Source organism: Tenrec ecaudatus, chromosome 6 (genome assembly GCF_050624435.1).
Source record: "Tenrec ecaudatus isolate mTenEca1 chromosome 6, mTenEca1.hap1, whole genome shotgun sequence".
Taxonomy (NCBI): domain Eukaryota; kingdom Metazoa; phylum Chordata; class Mammalia; order Afrosoricida; family Tenrecidae; genus Tenrec; species Tenrec ecaudatus.
Genome location: NC_134535.1, coordinates 18,186,100 through 18,208,623, shown reverse-complemented (window position 1 = coordinate 18,208,623; position 22,524 = coordinate 18,186,100). Strand labels below are relative to the sequence as shown.

The 22,524-nt window shown below is 45.3% G+C and overlaps 1 protein-coding gene across 1 annotated transcript in view; it reads right to left on the bottom strand.

Moving 5' to 3' along the window:
- The window catches only part of BPIFC (BPI fold containing family C), a 35,710-nt gene extending 30,277 nt beyond the window's left edge, over positions 1 to 5,433 (bottom strand). Inside the window, exons 1-2 of the mRNA XM_075552699.1 lie at positions 5,310 to 5,433; positions 2,551 to 2,671 (exon numbers count right to left, since the gene is read on the bottom strand). Of these exons, the coding sequence (XP_075408814.1) occupies positions 2,551 to 2,671; positions 5,310 to 5,433 (245 nt within the window). The remainder of the gene's footprint in view (positions 1 to 2,550; positions 2,672 to 5,309) is intronic.
- Positions 5,434 to 22,524: the final 17,091 nt, after the last annotated feature.

Here is a 22,524-nt window from a genome sequence, read left to right as displayed (position 1 = left end):
CTTCTGTCAGGTGCATCTGAGTCGCAAAGTGACATTTTTTACCCTTTAGAGTTTACGTAGGTCTTGCACAACAAACTTGCCCAATGCACCTGGTTTATTGCTACTGCTTCTACAAGTGTAGATTGTAGAGCCAAGCAAAATTAAATCCTTGACAACTTCTTTCTTTTGTCTCTTTATCAAGAGGTTGTTTATTGGTATAGTTGTGGGGATTTTTTTTTATTGAGTTGTAATCCATTTTGAAGACTCTAGTCTTTGATCTTCATAGGTAAGTGCATCAAATCCTCTTGACTTTCAACAGGTGAGGTTGTATTATCTGTACATCTCAGGTTGTTAAGAGCCTTCCTCCAATCCTAAAGCCACGTTCTTCTTCATATAATCCAGCTTCTCAGATTATTTGCTCAGTACGCAGATTAAATAAGTATTATGAAATGTTGCATCCTGATGCATCCCTGTCCTGATTTTAAACTAAGCAGGATTCCCCTCTGTTGGGATGGCTGCCTTATGGTCTATGCATGTTCCGAATGAGCACAATGAAGTATTTTGGAATTCCCAGGTGTCATAAAGTTATCTGTAGTTTGTTATGGTCCACACAGTCGAATGCCTTTGCCTGGTGAATGACGAGCAAGTAGACACCTCCCTAGCAGTCTCAGCTTTCAGCCAATGCCTACCTGATGTCAGCAATGGTAACCCTCATCCCATGCCTGCTTCTGAGTCCAGTTGGAATTTCTGGCAGCTCCATGGACTGTTGTAGCAGTTGTTTGAAATATCTTTAATTGCATGTGATAGTAGTAATATTATTTGCTAATTTCTGCATTCTGTGGGCTCACCTTTCTTTGGAATGGGCACAATCGGTTGGCTATGAAACTGTCTTCCAAATTTTTGGGGGCCTAGATAAGGAGCATGCGTCCCGTGCTTCAGCAACTTAATGAAACACTTCAATTGGTATTTGATCAATTCTTAGAGCCTTTGGGGGCGGGGCGCTAAGGATCCCTGATGGCATTGTTGGTTATCCGTGGGCTACTAACCCAAAGGTTAGTGCTTCAAAATCACCAGCCACTCTGTGGAAGAAGAATGAGGGGTTCTACTCCCATAAAGAGCTGCAGTCTGGGAAACCCACAGGGCCATTTTACCCTGTCGTTTAGGAGTGCTATGGCCTTGCTGCGGGTTTCTGAAAACCATAAATATTTACAGGAACAGAAAGCCCCATCTTTCTCCCATAGAAGGACTGGTGGCATTGAACTGCTGACCTTGCGTTTAGTTGTCCAATTCATAACCACTATGCCATATGAGTCTTAGTGGCATTATAGTATCAGGGCATGGTAGAAATGATTATAATCATCCACAGAATTCTTTTTAGGAAGAGAAAAAAATTTAAATCATTTTATTGGAGGCTTGTACAACTCTTATCACAATCCATCCATCCATCCATTGTGTCCAGCACATTTGTACATTTATTGCCCTCATCATTCTTAAAACATTTTCTTTCTACTTGAGCCCTTGGTATCAGCTCCTCATTTCCCCTCCCTCATGAACCCTTGATAATTTATAAATCATTATTATTTTGTCACGTCTTACGCTGTCCGACATCTCCCAGGAAGAGAAATTGACTGGTTGAAAAATTCTGTTGGAAAGATTTAGGATCAAAAGAAAAACAGTATGATGTTCAAGAATGATGAAACTGCTGTACCTGCTACGAGGATGAGCAATATTTGCTGGTACAGAAAGGGAGAAGGGAACGACAAGGGATGGGGTCAGGTGGGGGACTTTAGACAGCCAGAGAGCAGAGGGCATGTGACCTGTGCCACATCCCTGTGACCTCCGAATGCTTGACAACATGACCTAAATGATAAATACCTAAATTACTAAAAGTAGATTTCTTTTCAGGACGATGGTTAAACTCTCTCTCCTGGTTCATGGGAATAAGAGGTGGGGATGGAACGATGAAGGATTTCATTTAGAACTCAAGGGGCAAGATGACCCTAACCGAGCCCAAAATTAAACCCCCAAACTCACTCTCATGGAGCTGATGCGGACTCACAGCAACCCCATAGGGTAGAACTGCTCTTGTGAGTTTCAAAGATGGTGACTCTTTACAGGAGTAGAAACTCTTTACAGAGTAGAAAGCCCCATTTTTCTCTTGAGGAGCCGTCGGTGGTTTTGAACCGCTGACCTTCTGGAGTGCAGCTCACCTTGTAGCCATTACATCACCCGGGTTCCTACCCCAGCTGCATTGATTATGGTGTTCCCCTTACGGGTGGGGACACTGCGTCTCAGGGCAGGTGTACCTGGTAGCATACAATGGGTGTGCCATCAACACACGACTTAGGCGTAGGTGTTTTGACCCAAATGCCACACTGTCAGTCGCAGGATCCTTTCCCCTTGGGTTCTTTATCATGTCAGTCAACCAGCTGACACACTCTTTACCCAGTGTTTACTGGTGCTCTGCAGACCCAGCATTCTGCCAGACCAGATGGTGGTGCAGTTCCCAACCCTGAGATGACAAAGACGTATAATTTCATTGATAAAAATGCTCTCTCCTTTCCCACTTACTTTGAAAAGTTGTAGTTCACATAATCCACCTTCAGAAATTCAAGAGATTCAGAACCATTTAAATTGGGGATGTCTTTCTCCATGATAATTTGCTCAATTGTCTCCAGTCCAGCTTGAATGCCTGTACAGGAAGCAAAGGAAGTGTCTATTGTTAGTAACAGGGGCGGTGTTGGTGGAACATCATCAACCATACAAGCTGTTCATTGAGTACGGCGGTCTCTTAGGTACTCAGGAGACAGCACTTCTGCAATGTGGATTCTACTGTCTGTTTGGAAGATGAAAACCATGGATCCTCAGACGTGTAAGTACCCAAGAACACAGAGCGAATAGGAGCAATCTCTAAGAGTCTTGAGAACTGCACAGCCTGATAGACAGTCACCGGATAAAATTATAATCACCGTTCACCTTTTTCAGAGGAGGGAACTGAGCTTTGGAGAATTTAAATCTTCCCAAATCACACACTAAGAAGGAGAGGAGGCAGGCGTCAAATCGAGACCGTTTGGTCCTAGAGTCTCAGTGCTGGCTGGCCAGTTCCAGAACCGTACTCCACATTCTCCATTTCTTCCAGATTTTTTAAGCTCAGGATTTTTTTTTTATTACTTCCAGTCCATGGGCTTCAGAAACCTGAGATCCGTGGAATTCTAATGGAGGACTGCAGGTGGGTTCCATGCGTCGGTGGGTGTCCACGTCTCATGTTCCAGGAGACACCATCCACATTCTCAGCCCTTTCTCAAAGCATCCTTCTCACTGCCATCTCGTCAATGCTAGCGTAGACTCTATGGGGCAGGGTAGAACTGTCTTGTGGGTTTCCAAGATGGCAACTCTATTCCTGGCGTAGAAAGCCTAAGTTTTCTCTGGAGGAGCGGCTGGTGGTTTTGAACTGCTGACCTTGTGGTTAGCAGCTGAAGGTATAACCGCTATATCACCATGCATCCTAGGACTCCAAGAAGATTAGGAAGCACTGCTTTCATTCATTGTGGAATAACCTGCCAGGCTTCATAGGATAGTGCTACAGGTCCCCATTCTCTGATCTCATGGGATAAAGAGCCTGAGCCAAGGGACTTGGTGATAATAGCTGATCTTGTAAGTTTAACCTTGGGCCCTTCTGATTGATACTATGTTGGAATCGATCCTCATTCCTTTGTTTGCATCTGAAGCTCATTTCCACACAGTCTATCTTCCTTGGAGACAATGAAGGCCAGGATTTATCCTCTAGAGTGCCATGGATAACATGAAAGGTCTTAAATGATTTGGGGACCAATTCCATGATCTTCCCCCCCCCTACATTATAATTATACTCACAAAGCCATCAAATACTGGGCATTGATTGACACGTTATAAAACTAAAACATTTTGATTATAAGCCTAGCAATAAGACATAGAAGTTAAGTAAAAAATATTACTACAAAAGAATAGACACTTTAAACAAACAAAGGCATCGATATATAAAGTTCTGCTTTCTTGATATAGTCTCCACGGAGACTACATTTTTTTTAAATTCTAAATCGTGAATTAGTTGGGGGTTTACACTTCAGGTCATTAGTTTTATATTTCTCAATTTAAGCTACTTATCTAGCCCCTCCAATCGCCTGCCCGACTGACCCTTGATATCCCGCTTGTGGAATCGTGTCTTTACCTTCACCCGACTTAACACTGTTTACCCATCTAGCCTACTGCTCCATCTTCCTTCCCTTGCTTTCCCCTCCTTGGTAAACACCGAGGTCTTTCCTTTGGTACTAAAACCTTTGTTTTGATTTCTGTTTAGGACAGGAGGCTCATACAATGTCCACCCTTTCGTGATGGAATCATTTCATTCAGCATGATGCTCTCCAGTTCATCTATGCCCTTGAGTGGATGCTATGTCACTTCAGTGCTTGTTCTGCAGCATGCACAGTGCTCCACTGTGTGTCGTTCTCCCACTGATGGGCATTTAGGTTGCGTCCATCTTGTTGCTATTGTGAACGGTGCTATAACGAACATGCGTGTGCGTATGTCTGTTTGTGCTCTGGCTCTTACTTCTTTAGGATACATACCCATCAAAGGGATTGCTGGGTTGTAGAAAAAGCCCACGATCTTTTAAGTCAGCGTTTCCACAAACGTTTTGAAGTCTCCTCTAATGTAAGGATAGCACCAAAGGGATTATCAGACATCATGGGCTTGCATGCCAACATTGCCATTCCCTAGCTTGTGGTACTGTGCCACCTACATCACCTCTGTCCCTCACTAGTTGGATTGGTAACATGGGGCCGATAGTCACTGGATGGGTCTGCTCACACCTGTAAAAGGTTAGCATCTCGGGAACCCTCTCGAGGCTTGGGATGCGTTGGAATCTATTCAATGGCCCCGGGTGAAGACCAGATGAGGAAGTGGGGGAAAGACAAGACATTACCCCAAAGTTGGTTGGTCCGTCTTCACCCCACAGTCAAAAACAATAACAAAAGCCAAACCTTCAGTCCATTTGAACTCATGGCAACCCCGTGTGTTGAGAGCAGAGCTGTTTCATGTTTTGTTTTTTATGGTTGCAGTCTTTGCAGAAGCAGATTGCCTTTCTTCTGCCGTGCTGCTGGGGGTGGGATGGGGTGGGGTGGGGCGGGATGTTGAACCACCGATCTTTCCATTTGTTGTCAAGTGTGAAACCCCCCCACACCCACACACACAGTCGAGGTGGTCATGAGACACTCGTGGTTATGAGTTTGGGGCTTTGGGTGCAGACCCACCTAGGTGGGCTCAATCCTGTCTTCTAAGAGCATCCGACTCACCATAGTCCAGTGCCCGCTGGGTGATCCTTGCCTTGATTCCAGGGTAAATGGTCTGAGAGGACGCAATGCTGAGATTCCACAGGAAGAAACAGCCCCACAGCAACAGGACCATCCTTGAGCGCATCTGCAATTGACCAATGTTTATGGGGCTTTATTATTTTGCATGTTCTCATCACCAAGCAGGAATTCTAGACTTCCTCGATTTTAATAGTCACTTCTATCCATCCATCCATCCATCCATCCATCCATCCATCCATCATTCATCCTTTTACCCACAAACCCACCCGTCTTTCCACCCACCCAAGCACCTATCCAGGTTGTAATCATCTACTGAATATAGCACAATATATTTTAGATGATGAGTCTAAAGAAATGGCACAGACTGGTAAGTGAATAAGACACACACACAGATTCTTCTCACAGAAGCTATGATATGACGCAACAGGCTTATAGTGAATGGCCCCAGAGGATACTGGGGGCAATTCTGGAATAAATAAATTCATAGCTAGAAAATATGGTCTTAGTGCCAATGAAGAAGTCACTCATCTGCTGAAGGACACTTGTGGTTCCCTCTTGCCTACGGGGTGGGGTTTTCATGCTTAACACGGCAATCAAGTGGGTCTAAACTTTGTCCCAGTTTTCCCTCCTCTCCTGGCCAAGTATTTGTTATTCCTCAATCTGCCAATTCTCTCATTCGTACACCTCCCCATATAAACACACGCATGGTCTATGTTCTCCAGGTAATTCCCGAAGTGCCTTTTTTTAAATTGTTGAAATTAGAAATGTTTTACTACCAACTGATTTCTTTTCACTTTTCAACCATTTTATTAACACTTCATCCACTGTGCTACGATCTGATAATTCCATCACACCGAGAAGAGTTGTACAATCATCACCACATTAATTCTAGTACATGTTCTTCTTCTTTGTACTCCTGGTTATTCATGTAATTAATTTTTTTCTAATTGTGGCAAAAATATACACAACAGGAGAGTCTCCAATACCACAACTTCTACATGTATCATCCAGGTCCATGGATTATATTCTTCGTGGCGTATCACTATTATTGATATCCCTCCCCAAGTTGTTCCACCACCATTAGCATAAACTCAATGTCCAGCTGAGCAATCGAGTGTCTTCTTAGTGAAAACTTTTCCTCACCACAATCTATAAAACAAGCATTGGCCCCGTGACCCCAACGTGCCCCGTGCCCCTCCATATTCTTCACTTCTCTCTAAAGTTTGTCATTGTGTAGCACAGTATGTTGTTCTCCTTAGCAGCTGGTACGCCGCCCCTCACTTCATGACGACCATATGCAGGATGGTAGGAAATGCTGCCTGGTCCTGCACCATCCCTGTGAACAGTGTTTGTCTCAGTCTGGGCAGACAAGAGAAACACATTCATAGAGACACTCATAGGTGTATAAGAAAGAACTTTATAGACAAGAGCAATTGAACATTGAGAAAACAGCCCAGCCCAGTCCAGATCAAGTCCATAAGTTCAATGAAACCAACAGTCTCGAGGGATCATGCCGTATTCACTTATTACCAGTGCTTGGCCAATACTAAGTGATCACTTGGTGTGTGTTTAGTTAATGGACTAAATGAGGGGACGTTGCCCTGTTTCTTTAGAGGAGGGAGCCTAGGTATGGACAGATTGCTTCTCACGACAGCCCGGTGAGCATTACAGTCACAGGCTTTGTGTCTCTGTTCTGGGAGTGTACAGCTGAGCCGTCCCTGCTGCACCCACACTGGCCACAGACCCACAGGCGACAAGCGCCCATTGAGCTAATGCCCACACACGAAACACATCAGAGAAGAGGAAGGTGTGGGAACCAGGCCTCTGGATGGAGGGAGGGGCCAGGTTAAGTGGGAGATAAGGATTTGGAGCGGGGCTGGGATGCAGGGATGGTCTGAATAAGGTCAGAGGCAGGGGATGCTTGGCTAAAAGAAGTGAGAGGTGTGGTAAGGGTTTGTAGGGGCTTACAGGCATGGAGGTGGGAATGAGGTGGTGTGCTGAGCAGCCGTCTGCTGAGGGAAGGGGCTGGTGAGCAAACAGGGCGGTAGCTAGTCTGCCTACTTTGGATATGGAGCGCAATGGGGAAAATTGTTGACTGTGCTGGCAGAGAACGGGTCCCCGGGAAAGCATCTTAGGGATACACCAGCATATCCTGCTTCGTAGGAAGGCCAAGGGCTGCCCTACACACCCCATTGGGCAGGTCTTTGTGTAGTGCAAAAAACTGTCTGACTTACCCAGTGGTCCTGTGGTCAGATGAGACAGTGCTCATTCGGGCACTTAACCAAAGGCCATGAGGCTGAGAGTTAGGTCAACTCACTGACCTCTCTCTGCTTGGCGTCCCCTCTGTGTGTCCCATTGTACAGCCCATTCGAACGCTTGCTGTTAAACACACACCACGTTTCGGGCGCCATGCATTTCCGCATCGGGTTCTCCCTTCACGCCGGCCTGCAGGGACCCTGTGCGCCTTTCAGAGCCATTTGAAGCACCCCTTCCTTCTGACGCCATCCCCGACTTCCCCAAGCAAAGCCCGCCTCGTTTCCTTCTGCATCCTCCCTTACACCGACGTACGTAACGAAGACATACATATTCACGTGTGTGGTTATTTTCTTGCTGGTTGTTTGTTTTCCCTTTCTGCACGTACACGCCATGAGGGCAGGGACCTCGCATGGTTGGCGGTTCTCATGTCTGGCGCAGCGCCTGGGACACCGTGGTGATTGGTAAGCGTGGGCGGAATGAATCAATGAATTGATAAGCAAAGGAATGGCCCTTACCTCACTCTATGTGTATTGGAGTTATGTGCAGAGGAGGTTAATGAACTTGAGTAGGCCACAGACAACATCCCTGGGCAATGCAGATGATTGCTGCTGGATTACTAACCCCGAGCTTGGCAGTTCCAACTCATCCGGTGGCATTGGGGACCAGGCAGCCAGACGGAGGAGAAAGGTCTAGTGGTCTCCTTCCATGAAGATTACATTGCGTGACAGCCAAGCAAGTCCTATGGAGTGTAATGGGCTCTCCAACGCAAGGGATTGCCGTGAGTCAGCACCATCTCCATAGCAATGGGCTTGTTTGTTGATTTTCAGAGCCGAGGCGTCCAGCGGAACAAAGGCTGGCCATGGGCCTAAATCTGGGATTGTCAACTTGGTTACTGGACCAGGGGGAGAACCAGGGAAGGCTTTGTGGCGTGACTAGAGTGCTTGGGACACTGGGAGAGATGGAGTAGATACTGAAAACGGGGTCTTTACCAATGGGTGCTGAATTAGCCCCCCACTGTTACGCTGTCTTGGCCAGCTGGTACCTACGCTTAATCACTCAGTTGCTCAGTGGAGGGTCGAAGGCTTGCCCCACCAAGTGGCTCTGAGGGAGATAGGAACTGACGATTTGTTCCTACAAATGTGCAGCCTAAGAAACTCTGTGGGGCAGCTCCCTGCTGCCACATGGGGTGCCCTCAACCACATACGAACATGATGGCACCCCACAAGCGGATGTATGGGCTCTGCAGAGTTGAGTTGGGTTAGCCACGCAGGACCCGGCACACAGTAGGAAGACCCTCGGCCACTATGCTGTTGACTGAGAACAGTGCGCAGTGCTCCGGGCAGGGCCTTGACGGTGAGGAGGTGCAGGCAACCCCCAGGGAAGCTCAGAGCGGTGGAAGTGAGAGGCAAGCAAAGGCACTCAGGTAGGAGAGGGGGCTCTCTGGCCAACTAATGAGTGATCAGAGGGTGGGAGGAATTTGAGGAGGGGGGTAAATGAGGGGGAAGGCCTTCGCATCCTGCTAGGCCAGGCGATCTGAATGGCATCTAATCTCAACAGCGTGAGGAACCTTGGCGGTGCAAACCTGCTTGGCTGCTAACCAAAAGGTTGCAAGTTAAGACTCACCCAGAGGCACCCTGAAAGAAGAGTCTGGAGACCGCTTTCCACAAAGTCAGCCATTGAAAATGGACCCCCATGGGTTCACCATGGATTAGAACAGTGGTTCTCAACCTTCCTCAGGCCGCGACCCTTGAATACAGTTCCTCATGTAGTGGGGACCCCCCCCCCAACCATAACATTATTTTTGCTGCTACTTCGTAACTGTAATTTTGTTACTGTTATGAATTGGGCAACCCCTGTGAAAGTGTCATTCGACCCCCAAAGGGGTTGAGACCCACGGTGGAGAACCGCTGGATTAGACTCAAATAGATGGCAACTGACTTGGTTCATCTTGACCCTGTGGATTAGAATGGAGACAGCTCCCTCCTGGACCAAGCTGAGGCCCAGCTGTGCTAGGTTTTCCTCCATCCTTTCATTGTCCTGGGGGTACCTTTGGCCAAGGGATCCTGAAGCAGGGGTTCAGCAGAGGTGGATGGGCCTATGTAAGTGAGGGACACTCCCAGGGCTTGACTTAGTTACTATGTACCGATTAGTATAGCAACAGCTCCATATTTTAACAGCAGTGAGGCCATATTAATGTGTAGTCATGCTGATATCATTGTCTGCGAAAAATTATGAACAGATGTGTCAGGCCAGAGAAAGCATCAAAAGGGATTAAAAACCCCCCAACTATTTTCATAAAAATTGAAAGTCTTGAGAAGCATTATTAGACCATATGACAATTCATGGCAAATATTATGTATTTATCTCTGTTGGGCACATAGGAGGACCCCAATAAATACCTGCTGGTTTGGGAAATTTTAAATTATAGTTTGGGTGGAAGTTTCTTGGGTCAATCAGTTTTCCATTCAACAATTTGTATACAGTTTCTTTTGTGACATTGCTACGAGCTCCTCGTCCTAACTGCTCTCTTTCCACCTCTTCCTCAGGCTCCCATTTCCACCAGGACTTATTTCCTAATCCTTCCCAAGAGCTGAGCTTTATTTTGGGGCAAATGCCGCCCTTTTGGTCTCTTATGATTGATTATATTGAGAAGTATTAACTGCACAGGTCTTGCGTTATAGGCCTGTCTATTTGGCTGCATGCTGGGTTCAGTTCCAGGATTAGGGGGTAGGTGCCTAGGGAGCACTGGTAGTGCGGTGGGCTTCAGATTGAGAGGAAGAGGTGGCCGGCTGCTCCTGTAATGAGTTAGTCTTGGAAACCCGAAGAGAGAGTTCTCCCCTGTCCTGTAGGGTCAAGATGAGTCAGATTGAATCGACGGTAGTAGATTTTAAGAATCACGGTCTGAGGGTTTCCCCAATAAATATTTGCTGACCAGTCAACCGCTGGCTTAAAAGATTCTGGCTAATTAAGGAAGGTACTTAACAAGGTTAGGGGGAAAATAAAAGCCCAAATGCTATCTACACCGCTTTTTCTTTTCACAGTGTAAAAGCCCAATAAAGCAAACCGGGGATCGTGCTTGCTCACGAAGTATACTACCATAAAAACTGCCTCACCTCATCACTTACAAAATGCATGTCACGGCTGGTCAATGTATAAAGAAGACAGCAAAAGAATCAACACCTTCGAATGATGATGTTAGAATGATGAAAGAATATAGACTATGACCTGGACTGCCAGGAGAAGAACTAAATCTACCTTGGAAAGAAGTAGAGCCCGAATGCTCCTTAGAAGCTAGGTAGGCGATACTTCATTGCACACACTTTGGGTATGCTATCAGGAAGGTCCGGTGTCTGGAGAATGACGTCATGCTTGGTAAAAGAGAGGGTTCAGCAGAAGAGAGGAGGACCCTCGGTGAGATAGATGGACGCAGTGGCTGCAACAGTGAGCTCACACACAGGAACTGTTACAAGGCTGGCGCAGGCCTGGCTGGTGTCTTCTTCCCGCTGCGCGCGGGGTGACTGTGATTTGTAACCGAATTGATGGCATGGATCAGAAACAATAACCGTGTGCAAAGCTCACAGCAGCTTTCATTTTAGACAGGCAGACACCGAGGCTTAGAGAATATAAATAACCCAGCCAAGATCCCACAACACATCAAAGACCTCAAAACCCTTGTTCTTCTGGTTCCTGCTGGTAGTGCTTATGAATTTTATTTGTTTAAGTTAAAAGACTCACTAAGTCATAAATTTTTTTTCACTTTCATCTAGAAATTTGAAATTGGAGCTATACAATGCCCTCTTTTATGTGGAAGAACTCATCAAACACCTGTAAATCCAAGTGTCTATCCACGTGCAAATCCCTTTATATTGTCTTGGGCATGACTAGAGTTTCGATTTCCTTCCCGTAGAAAAGTCTGTTTTCCCTTCTTGCATAAAGGAAGTTTTTGATGGGGATCTAGGATCCTCCAAGGACAGATAGAAATACCTCCTTTGGAAATATTCTGAGTGGTTGGTATGGCTGGGGTGTGAAGGGACGTCTTGCACGTAACTTTCAGTGACATGATTCGCCGAGGAAGTAATTTATGGGCAGGGGGAGAAAGCAGTGTTGGTAGCAGGGAGATGACTCCTGGCAGGTGAAGTAATTTGGCTGACAAGTAAGGGCAGGATGAGCCGCCTGTCGAAAGAATCCCTGATGATTAAGCGCTCCCCCCCACCCCAGCAAGTTGCCCCTTTTGCTGCTTCTCAGGAAAGGATCACTTCTTTCCAAGATTCAAGGACTCACAAGTCATTCTGCGCCCAGAACAGTCTAGGAACAAAATGAACACTGCACTGCCCACCCCCAAAAGAAAAGAAAAATCCGTTGTCAATGGGTCCGTTCTGACCCCAGACACTCATGTGTTACAGAGCTGAACTGCTTCAAACGGTATTTTTTTTAATGATTTTATTGGGGGCTCGTACAACTCTTATCACAATCCTACATCCATCCATCATGTCAAGCACATTTGTGCTCTTGTTGCCAATATCACTTTCATAACATTTTCTTTCTACTTGAGCCCTTGGAATCAGCTACTCATGTTTTCCCCCTTCCTTCCCACCTTCCCTCCCTCATGAGCCCTTGATGATTTATAATTTTTTTTTATGTCTTACACTGACCGATGTCTCCCTTCACCCACTCCCCTGCTATCTATCCCCTAGAGAGGGGGTTATATGTAGATCCTTGTGATTGGTTCTTGTATGTGTAGATCCGTGTGATCGCTTTCTTCCCTCACCTGCCCCTTGCCCTCCTGGCATCGCTACTCTCAATATTGGTTCCGAGGGGTTTATCTGTCCTGGATTCCCTGTGTTTCCAGCTCTTATCTGTGCCCGTGTACATGCTCTGGTTTAGCCAGATTTGAAAGGTAGAATTGGAGTCATGATAGTGGGGTGAGGTGGGTGGGCGCAGGAAGCATTAAAGAACTAGAGGAAAGTTGTATATTTCATCGGTGCTCTACTGCACCCTGACTGGCTCATCTCCTCCCCACGGCCCTTCTGTAAGGGGCTGTCCAATTGTCTACAGAGTGCTTTGGGTCTCCACTCTGCACTCCCCCTCATTCAAAAGATATGATTTTTTTTGTTCTGGGTCTTTGATGCCTGATAGCTGATCTCTTCGACACCTTGTGATCACACAGGCTGGTGTGCTTCTTCCATGTGGACTTTGTTGCTTCTGAGCTAGATGGCCGCTTACTTACCTTCAAGCCTGTAAGACCCGGGAATCATCAGCTCAAAAGATATTTTTTAAGGCTGTACTGACTCAATGGCAGTGAGTTTGGTTTCGGTTCTTATCTGAACAGAAGCAGATCTCCTGGGATCCCCTGGGTGAGTTTGATCCACTAACCTCAAGGTTCGTATTTGAGGGCAAACCATTTGCACTATCCGGGGATCTTATAAAAACCTCATCAAACTCGCCACCATCGAGCTGATTCTGACTCACAGTGACCCTCCAGGACAGGAAGGGCCTCTGTGCATTTCCAAGACTATAGCTTTTCACTGGAGTAAAGCCTTCAACGTTGTCCCATGGAGCGGCTATGGTTTCAACCCACTGATCTGACTGTTTAGCAGCCCCACGTGTAAGCCACTACGCCACCAGGGCTTCTACGGATTTTCGAGATGGAATAAAAGTACTCATTTAAATGGTGCTTGCCCGACCCATTCCAATGACGAACTCAAAACCACACTCAAAGCCATGGAGTCAATGCTGACTCATAGTGACCCTCTAGGACAGGGTAGAGCTGCTCCTGTGGGCTTCCAAGACTGTAACTCTGTATTGGACCAGAAAGTCTCATCTTTTTCTCGAGAAGTGGCTGGTGGTTTTGAATTGCTGGCCTTGTGGTTAGTATCCCAGTGTGTAACCCCTACACCACCAGGGCTCCAGCCCTATGATGCGGAATAAGAAAACTCAAGTACAATTTAGGAAAGTTCTGGGACTGACTAGATCTTGGAGCAGCAGTTCTCAACCCGTGAGTCGCAACATCTTTGGGGGTCGAATGACCCTTTCACAGGGGTCGTCTGATTCATAACAGAAGGAAAATTATAGTTATGAAGTAGCAACGAAAATAATTTTATGGTTGGGGGGATCACCACAACATGAGGAATTGTATTAAAGGGTCATGGCATTAGAAAGGTTGAGAACCACTGTCTTAGAGCAAAACTTTGAAATATTCTGGGAAAAAAAATCGGTTAAAGAAATAATAGTAAAATAAGGAGCTCTGATGATGCACTGGATTATATGTTGTCTTTTTCTAGCCACAAAGTGGGCAGTTCAAACCTACCTGCTGCTCTGTGGGAGAAAGATGAGGCTGTTTGGTCCTATAAAGATTACAGCCTTGCACACTCATAGGAGCAGTTCTATACCCTGTCTTACAGGGTCACGATGATTTAGAACCAACTCGATGACAGCGAATGAGTGAAAATATCCCTTCCAAACGGAGGCACAGGATAAACAATTAAATTCCACTGGTGTGAAGCAAATGGAAACAAGCCCTGGTGTCACCATGGTTATGCACTCACCTGCTGGATCACCCCGCAGTGCAGCAGGAGAAAGACTTGGCAATCCGGGCCCATAACAATTACAGCCCAGGAAAACCCGAGGGGCAGTTCTCCTCTGTTACACAGAGCCACCGAGAGTTGAAAATAGACTCAACAGCACCCAACAAGAATGGATTTTAAAGATATTCCAGCACCTCTGGTTTTACAAAATGCCTGAACGTGTAAGAAGTCTGTCTAAATCCATAGGTAAGGAATATGGGCCGACTTGGAGACTGTTTCAATGAATTCAACCCACACTCCCGGTCTTTCTCGAAGGATCCCTGATTCATGCCAAGTTCAACCTCAGCTCGCCAAACAGGGCAGCAGGTGGGAGGGTGGTTTTCTTCCGGCAGGACCCATATCCCCGGTCCCACAGCTCAGAGATCCCACCACCTCATTTTCCTTTCCAACCACATGGATAATGGAGGGACATGATGGAATATCCTGCCCCCCCCCGGACTGGATCCCCACTGGAGTGGAGATACAAATAAAACCAGACCACTGAGTGACTTTTGCCTTCAAAGAAGCAGCACTACATATTTAGTGCCCCTGGATGATTTTTTTTTCTGTTAAAGACTTCACAGTCTTTACTAAACCTTTTGTCTAAGAAGCCTCCCGTGGGCAGAAGTGACCTAACAAACAAGCAAGCAAGCAAACACATGAGCGATACACAGACCACCCCCTGGGGAGATCACCATAGTACCTCCGTGTTAGACCTGCATATCAGCTAGCTGGTTGTTTCAGGTATTCTGTGGGCCTTGGAACATGGCCAGCAGGAAGGTAATCCCTCTCTGGAGCTCATGCGCTAGCAGGGAGCACAGAGTCAGTTGGGATTCTTACCGTAAGCCGGGGCTGTGTCCACAGCTGGCGTGCACCTCTGTTTGCCTCTGTCTGGGAAGCCACTGTGTTCTCCACTCTGTGCCTTGAACTCAGCTGCTGTAAAGCCGAGAGAATGACATCTGAATCATCTCCGCGATTTTTTTCTGTCTAATTTAAATGCCTCTTTCAAAATATGATGCCCAGTTGCTTCACCACAATTGCCCAATGGCATGAATGAACACTACAGTTTCAGCCTGGCCCTAACTGGGCGGACAAGACTGCCTATGCAATAATTACCTCCCTGTAAAAAAAGTACACACACACACACACACACACACACACACACACACACACACCTCACACTTGTCATGGCTGCCTTACCAAACTGGTTCAGTCAAGGCTTCCAATGCATGGGAAGGGGGTGTTGTTCAGTAATATTGGTTGGAAGAGGAAGAGTTTTCCTTCCTGGGACAGGGAGCCTGTGTCTTCCAGACTGAGAGTGTGCAGTAGATGGTATCACAAGTGTACCTTTTGGGCTTCAGGCCAATGATCAGACTCAGTCTGAAAGCATGAGGATCTCTGTCACCAGGCTGACCTAGTAAGCATCTTTATGTGTTAAAGTAGGACCTCTGGTGGCCTCTCTGAGTATCCCCTCCTTCTCAGAATGTGTGTGGGTTTAAATTTCTTTTCTCAAACAGTTTCATCATTGTGTAATTCACATACCATACAGTTGTAAAGTTCAACTGCATTAAAAAGAGTTGTATAAGCATTGCCACACTCAATTTTATAATATTTTCTTGTACTCATTAACTTACCATTTCACCCCAACTTCCCATGCCATACTCCCAAGAAACCAATAATCCACTTACCGTCTCTCTAGATTTACCTATTCTAGGTTTCATATACTGAAAAACATTAAAAAAAACACCTCAACAACACGTTGAACTATTTATAGGCTTTTCCATTTTTTTCAATGACTTTCTTTTTGTTGTTGTTGTTACCTGTTTTTTGTTTTTGTTGTTATTTTGTTGGCTTTGACTTCCTTTCTTGTTTTGTTGGGCTTTTCCTGGTTTTTTGTGTGTGTGTTTATTAGTGTCTCTGCATGTCTATCTAGATAAGATAGGCTGGATAAACAATTCAGAGATGAAAAGAATGGTGCTGATGGTTCCAGAGGATACGAGAGAAGGGGAGGTGGGAGAAAGGAAGAGGAAGGGAAACTAACCCAGGGACAGGGAACAACAAGTGAACTAAAATCAATGGAGAGAGGGCATAGCATGCCTAGTGGGGCTTAATCAAGGGCAATGTAACAGCAAGGAATTACTAAACCCGAATGAAGGCCGACCATGATGATGGGACAAGTTGAAAGTAAAAGTAAATAAAGGAAAGAACCAGGAGGCAAAGGACATTTATAGAGGTCTAAAAACAGGCATGTACATATGTAAATATATTTATATATAATGAGAGGGGAATAGCTCTATGTAATTATATCTATATGTTAAGAATTAAGGTTGCAGATGGACATTGGGCTTCGACATTGTTCTAATAGTCTGGCATTCTGTGATGCTCACCTTCCTGACACAACCGCTGAAGACAAAATGGGTGCATAAGCAAATGTGGTGAGGAAAAGTGATGGTGCCCGGCTATCTGGGGTTTTAAAGGCTTGAAGATAAGCAATCGGCCATCTAGCTGAGAAGCAACAAAGCCCCCATGGAAGAAGCACACCAACCTGTGTGATCATGTGGTGTCGATGGGATCAGATATCAGGCATCTAAGACCAAGAACAAAATCATACCGAATGTGAATTGGGGGTGTGTGTGGAGTGGAGACCCAAAACCCATCTGTAGACAATTGGACATCCCCTCACAGAAAGGTCACAAGAAAGAGACGAGCCAGTCATGGTGCAGTATAGCACCGATGAAACACACAACTTTCCTCTACTTCTTTAATGTTTCCTTCCCCCGACTATCATGACCTCAATTCTACCTTACAAATTGGATTAATCCAGAACAGGCACACTGCTAGAGATAAGAGCCCCAAACACAGAGAATCAAGATAGATAAACCCCTCAGGGCCTACAATGAGACCAGAGATGCCAGGAGGGTAAGGGGAATGTGGGAGGAGAAAGGGGGAATGGATCACAAGGATGAACTTATAACCCCCTTCCAGGGGGGACAGACAAGGAAAAAATGGGTGAAGGGTGATGGAGGATGATGTAAGATATGAAAATAATAATCTATAACTTATCAAGGGTTCATGAGGGAGGGTGGGTGGGGGAGGTGGGAAAAATGAGGAGCTGATATCAAGGGCTCAAGTAGAAAGAAATGCTTTGAAAATGATGATGGTGGCATATGGACAAATGTGCTTGACATAATGGATGAATGGATGGAGTGTGATGGGAGATGTAAGAGCCCCCAATAAAAACATTTAATAAAAAGAAAAAAATTATGTATGCTAAAAAGAAAGAAATGAAAAAGCAACAATAAAAAAGAGAAAACCCTCAATCAAAAGTAAAGCAGAAAGTGTGAAAAACTTGAACACATTTAAAATGGGTTAAAAGAGAGATCAAATGATAACGTGTTAAGTTTTAACCTAACAGCATGCAATAATTTGCTTTCCAATGTACTCTGCATGATAACAGAGCTCTTCACACCCCTGGATTATAGTCAGAGGGGATTCACCAGAAGTTTAATCCACATCTATAACTGTGCTAGTCTGCGTACTTTTGAGAAACAAATCCACAGAAACTCATCATTAAGAGAGAGTTTTATGGAAAGGTTAAGTGTGCATCAAGAAAATATCTCAACCCAGTGCTACCCAAGCCCACAAGTTCAACATTAATCTATTAACCCATATGTCCAACACCAGTCCACCAAGTCCTTCTCCATCTCACAAAACAGACACAATGATGCCATCTGCAGGAGGAAAGTCGAATCAGTGAACATGTAAACATCTCAGTACTGGCAGGGGTTTCCACATGGCTGCTCCAGCACCCAGGGCTGCATCGGGGTAGGTCCATGTGGCTTCTCCTTTGGGGTGTCTTGCAGGAAGTGAGCCTTGCCAGCTGAAGCAGGGAACTGCTAAGGCAGCTGCACCTGGTGCGACCATCACAAAGCAAGAGCCCCGAGAACTCAAAAGGTGCTTCCTCATGTGAACTTAGGTCATTCTTCACTTAGATGGCTACTTGTCTGAAGACAAGGCTTTTATTTTATTTTTCTATAAATCATCTTATTGGGGGTTCTTACAATTAAAAAATCATTTTATTAGGGACTCATACAACTCTTATCACAATCCATACATACATCAATTGTGTAATGCACATTTATACATTCATTGACCTCATCATTAGAACATTTGCTCTCCACTTAAGTGCCTGGCATCAGTTCCTCCTTTTCCCCCCTCCCTCCTGGCTGCCCCCACCCTCATGAACCTTTGGTAATTTCTAAATTGTTATTTTGTCATATCTTGCACTGTCCAATGTCTCCCTTCACCCACTTTTCTGTTGTCTGTCCACCAGGGAGGAGGTTATATGTAGATCCTTGTAATCAGTTCCCCCTTTCCACCCCACCCACCCTCCACCATCCCGGTATCACCACTCTCACCAATGGTCCTGAAGGGATCATCTGCTCTGGATTCCCTGTGTTTCTCGTTCCCATCTGTACCAGTGTACATCTTCTGGTCTAGTGAGATTTGTAAGGTGGAATTTGGATCATGATAGTGGGGTGGTGGGGTGGTGGGAAGAAGCATTTGGGAACTAGAGGAAAATTGTATATTTCATCATTGCTACACTGCACCCTGACTGGCTTGTCTCCGCCCTGCAATCTTCCGTAAGTGGATGTTCAATTGCCTACAGATGGAGGCTTTTGGGTCTCCACTCCACACTCCCCCTCATTCACAATGATATGATTTTGTGCTGATGATGCCTGATAGCTGATCCCTTCGACCCCTTGTAATCACACAGGCTGGTGTGCTTCTTCCATGTGGGCTTTGCTGCTTCTCAGCTAGATGGCCGCTTGTTTACCTTCAAGCCTTTAAGACCCCAGATGCTATATCTTTTGATAGCTGGGCATCATTAGCTTCTTCATCACATTTGCTTATGCACCCTTTTGTCTTAAGCAATTGTATCGGGGAGGTGTGTACACAATATGATTTTTTGTTCTTTGATGCCTGATAACTGATTCCTTTGGCACCTTGTGATCACACAGGCGGGTGTGCTTCTTCCATGTGCGTTTTGTTGCTTCTGAGCTAATGGCCACTTGTTTACCCTCAAGCCTTTAAGACCCCAGACGCTATATATTTTGATAGCTGGGCACCATCAGCTTTTTTCACCCCATTTGCTTATGCATCCAATTTGTCTTCAGTGATTGTGTCAGGAAGGTGAGCATCATGAAATGCCAGTTCAATAGAACAAAGTATTCTTGCATTGAGGGAGTACTTGAGTGGAGGCCCAATATCCATCTGCTACCTTAATACTAAACCTATACATATGTGGACATAGATCTATTTCCACATCCTCATAAATATATTTACATATGTACATGCCTTTATTTAGACCTCTATAAATTCCCTTTGCCTCCTAGCCCTTTCCTCTATTTCTTTTTACTTTCCTCTTGTCTCACTATCATGTTCAGCCTTCATTTGGGTTTCAGTAATTCCTCTCAGTTACATTCCCCTTGGTCATGCCTTACCAAGCCGCCTACACACTCCTCACCACTGATTTGGATATCTATCAGGTCAAATTGTCTAATTGTAGTATTTAGATCTCTAGCCTCCTTGTTGAATTTCTTTCCCTGTGATCTATTTTTCTCAGAGAGTAGTGTATTGAAGTCACCCACTATAATTATTGAGGCTGTGATTTATTTTTTCATCTTTTGGAGTGTTTGGTTGACGTATTAAGTGGGTCTCTCATTCGGGAAATATATGTTTACAATGCTTAGTGGTTCTTTGCATACCGTTCCCTTGAGCATTATATAGTGTCCCTCCTAATCTCTTTTTATGGTTTGCACTTTGAGGTCAATTTTATCTGAGATTAGGATTGCAAACCCTGCTTTTTTTTTTTCAATTGCTGTTTGCTTGGTATACTTTTCTCCAGCCTTTGATTCTCAGCCTATTTTTGTCTGCAGCCTTGAGATGTGTCTCCTGTAGGCAGCAGATGGATGGATGTGTTTTCTTAGCCAGTCTGTTAGAGTCATTCTTTTAATGCCTGAGTTCAGGCCATTGATATTCACAGTTATTATCTCCATCTGTGGACTTTGTGATGTCATCTTACACCTTTTGTATTGGGTGTTTTCCTACCTTCCTTTCTTATTAGCGTGTTGTGCATATGCGCGCGCGTGTGTATCATTCTTAACTTCTTTCCATCCTTAAGCCAATGCTATCTTGGGGTATGATTTCTCTTTGTTGCCCTCTGGGTGAGGTTGTTTTTTGTGGCAGTCTCTTATTTATTCTTGATGAGTGTTGTTCTTCTGCCCATACTGAGTCGGTAAGGATATTTTTGTAGGGCTGGGTTTCTTCTAATGTATTCTTTGAGTTTTTTCTTGTCTGGGAAGACTCTTACTTCTCCATCTATCTTGATCAATAATTTGGCTGGGTAGAGTATTCTTGAGTTCACTTTGTTTTCCTTCAATTTTTTGGAATATATTACTCCACTCTCTCCTCTTCTTCATAGCTTCTGCTGATAGGTCTGAGCATATTCTTATTTGGGAACCTTTACATGCGATTGCTGTTTTCCCCTAGCTGCTTTCATGATTTTCTTCTTTTCCTCAAAGTTGGATAGTTTAAGTATTATTTGCCTTGGTGACTTCTCCTTGGGTTACAGTCTAGCTGGTGTTCTTAATGGTTGCCTGGTTTTCATTCATTAAGGTGGGGAAGTTTTCCTCCAAGAATTCTCTCACTATTTTTGCAGATGATTTTTTTTGTTGTGGCTTCCTCTGGAATCCAATAATTCTAATGTTGTTCCTCTTCATAGCATCAGACACAGCTCTTAGGCTTTCTTTAGCTTCTCTGATGGCCTCATTAGATTTTTCTTTGTATTTGTTAAAGCCTGCTTGGCTGTCCTCCAAGTCACTGATGCGGTTCTCTGTTTCCTCCAATCGATTCTCAAGGTCCATGAGTCTGCTACTCATTTTTGTTACCTCCTCCCTAAGCGCTTGTATTTCCCTTTGGTGTATGGATTTTATCTCCTCTATTATTTCTTCCTTTTCCTGTGTTCTTTCCCTCATATCCTGTATGACTCCAAGCAGCATTCTGAAATTTTCTTTCTGTGGCAGCTTAATGTCTGCTTCTTCTGTGCGTGTAATTATATTCAAGACATCTTCTGCCATTGTCTTTTGTTTCTCCTGGTTTTTTTTGTTGAGGTCATTGGGACTGATGGCTGTTTGCATTGCATTATTTTAGAGGAGCCAGGTGCCATTTTCCAGGAAGTCAAAGAACACTAGCTCTCTCTGGGAATGCATCTTAGAAATGCCTAAAGCTAATTTCACTATGGAATTAGCCTACCACTTTATCCTCCTGTGGCCTGCCTCTCAGGGGAGTGCCCAGAAGGCTGATGGGTTGCCTGCTTTGGTGTAAACACCACGAATGGTAGGCAGAATTGCCTTGGGCAGGTAGATCACTGAGGAGGTCAGCAGAGTTTTCTGCAGCAGCTTGGAACATTGGTGAGTGTTGGCCAAACTGCCTTAGGCCGTGTGAGGCACTAATGTAGGTGGAAGGAATTCCTTCAGTCACATGGGTCAACAGAGAAAAAATGGGAGCTCCCCCAGGCACACAGGCAGGAATCCCCATAAGAAGTTGGGCGGAGTATCCCCTGGTCCAGGTATGCCGGGCTTTCCCCTGTCTTGGGCTAGATGCACAGGGTGGCGCTCACCTAACTGGTTGGGGGACAGGCAAAAATGCCCGCGGTTAAGGGGAGAGGTCTGGTGGTCAGCATTGGTATGTGAGAGAACAGGGAGGAGACAAAGAGTGAAAACAACAAGAACAACAACAACAAAGCCCAAGCCCTCTGAGACTATGGGGGATAGAGAGAAGAGAGGGAAACAAAAGTAACAATGTAGCTGAGCCTTGATCCCTGCCCATGGGGCTTCAAGGGTTTAATCTCTGCCCCAAGGCAGGCAGCAGCAAGCTGTGGTTGTGTTGACATAAATACCTGCTCTGGCTCCAAATGGTCCCAGCTCTGGCTGAGACAGTGGTGGTGCGTAAGGTGACCTCATCTTAACATTGGTAAAGCGGGACACCATTGATAAAACTCATATCCTGGTGAAATAGCCACATAACAGTCGAAAACTGTATACCCTTGCTTGTTGTGCATTCCTTCCAAAAATCGGGACTTTTAAAAAATGCCGTGGGACGTGGGAAAAATGGTTAAACATCGGGACTGTCCCGCCCAAAGCGGGAAGTCTGGTCACCTTCAACCCTAGCCACCCTCCACTGTGTTAAGCCAAAAGCCCCAGCCCCTCAAAACATTGTGAATTTGTGCCTACTTATCTTTATGATGCTCCTCCTGCGATCCAGCAGTGTTGAATTTCCCTCTAAGTAACTCTCCTGGGCTGATTTCTGCGGAGTCC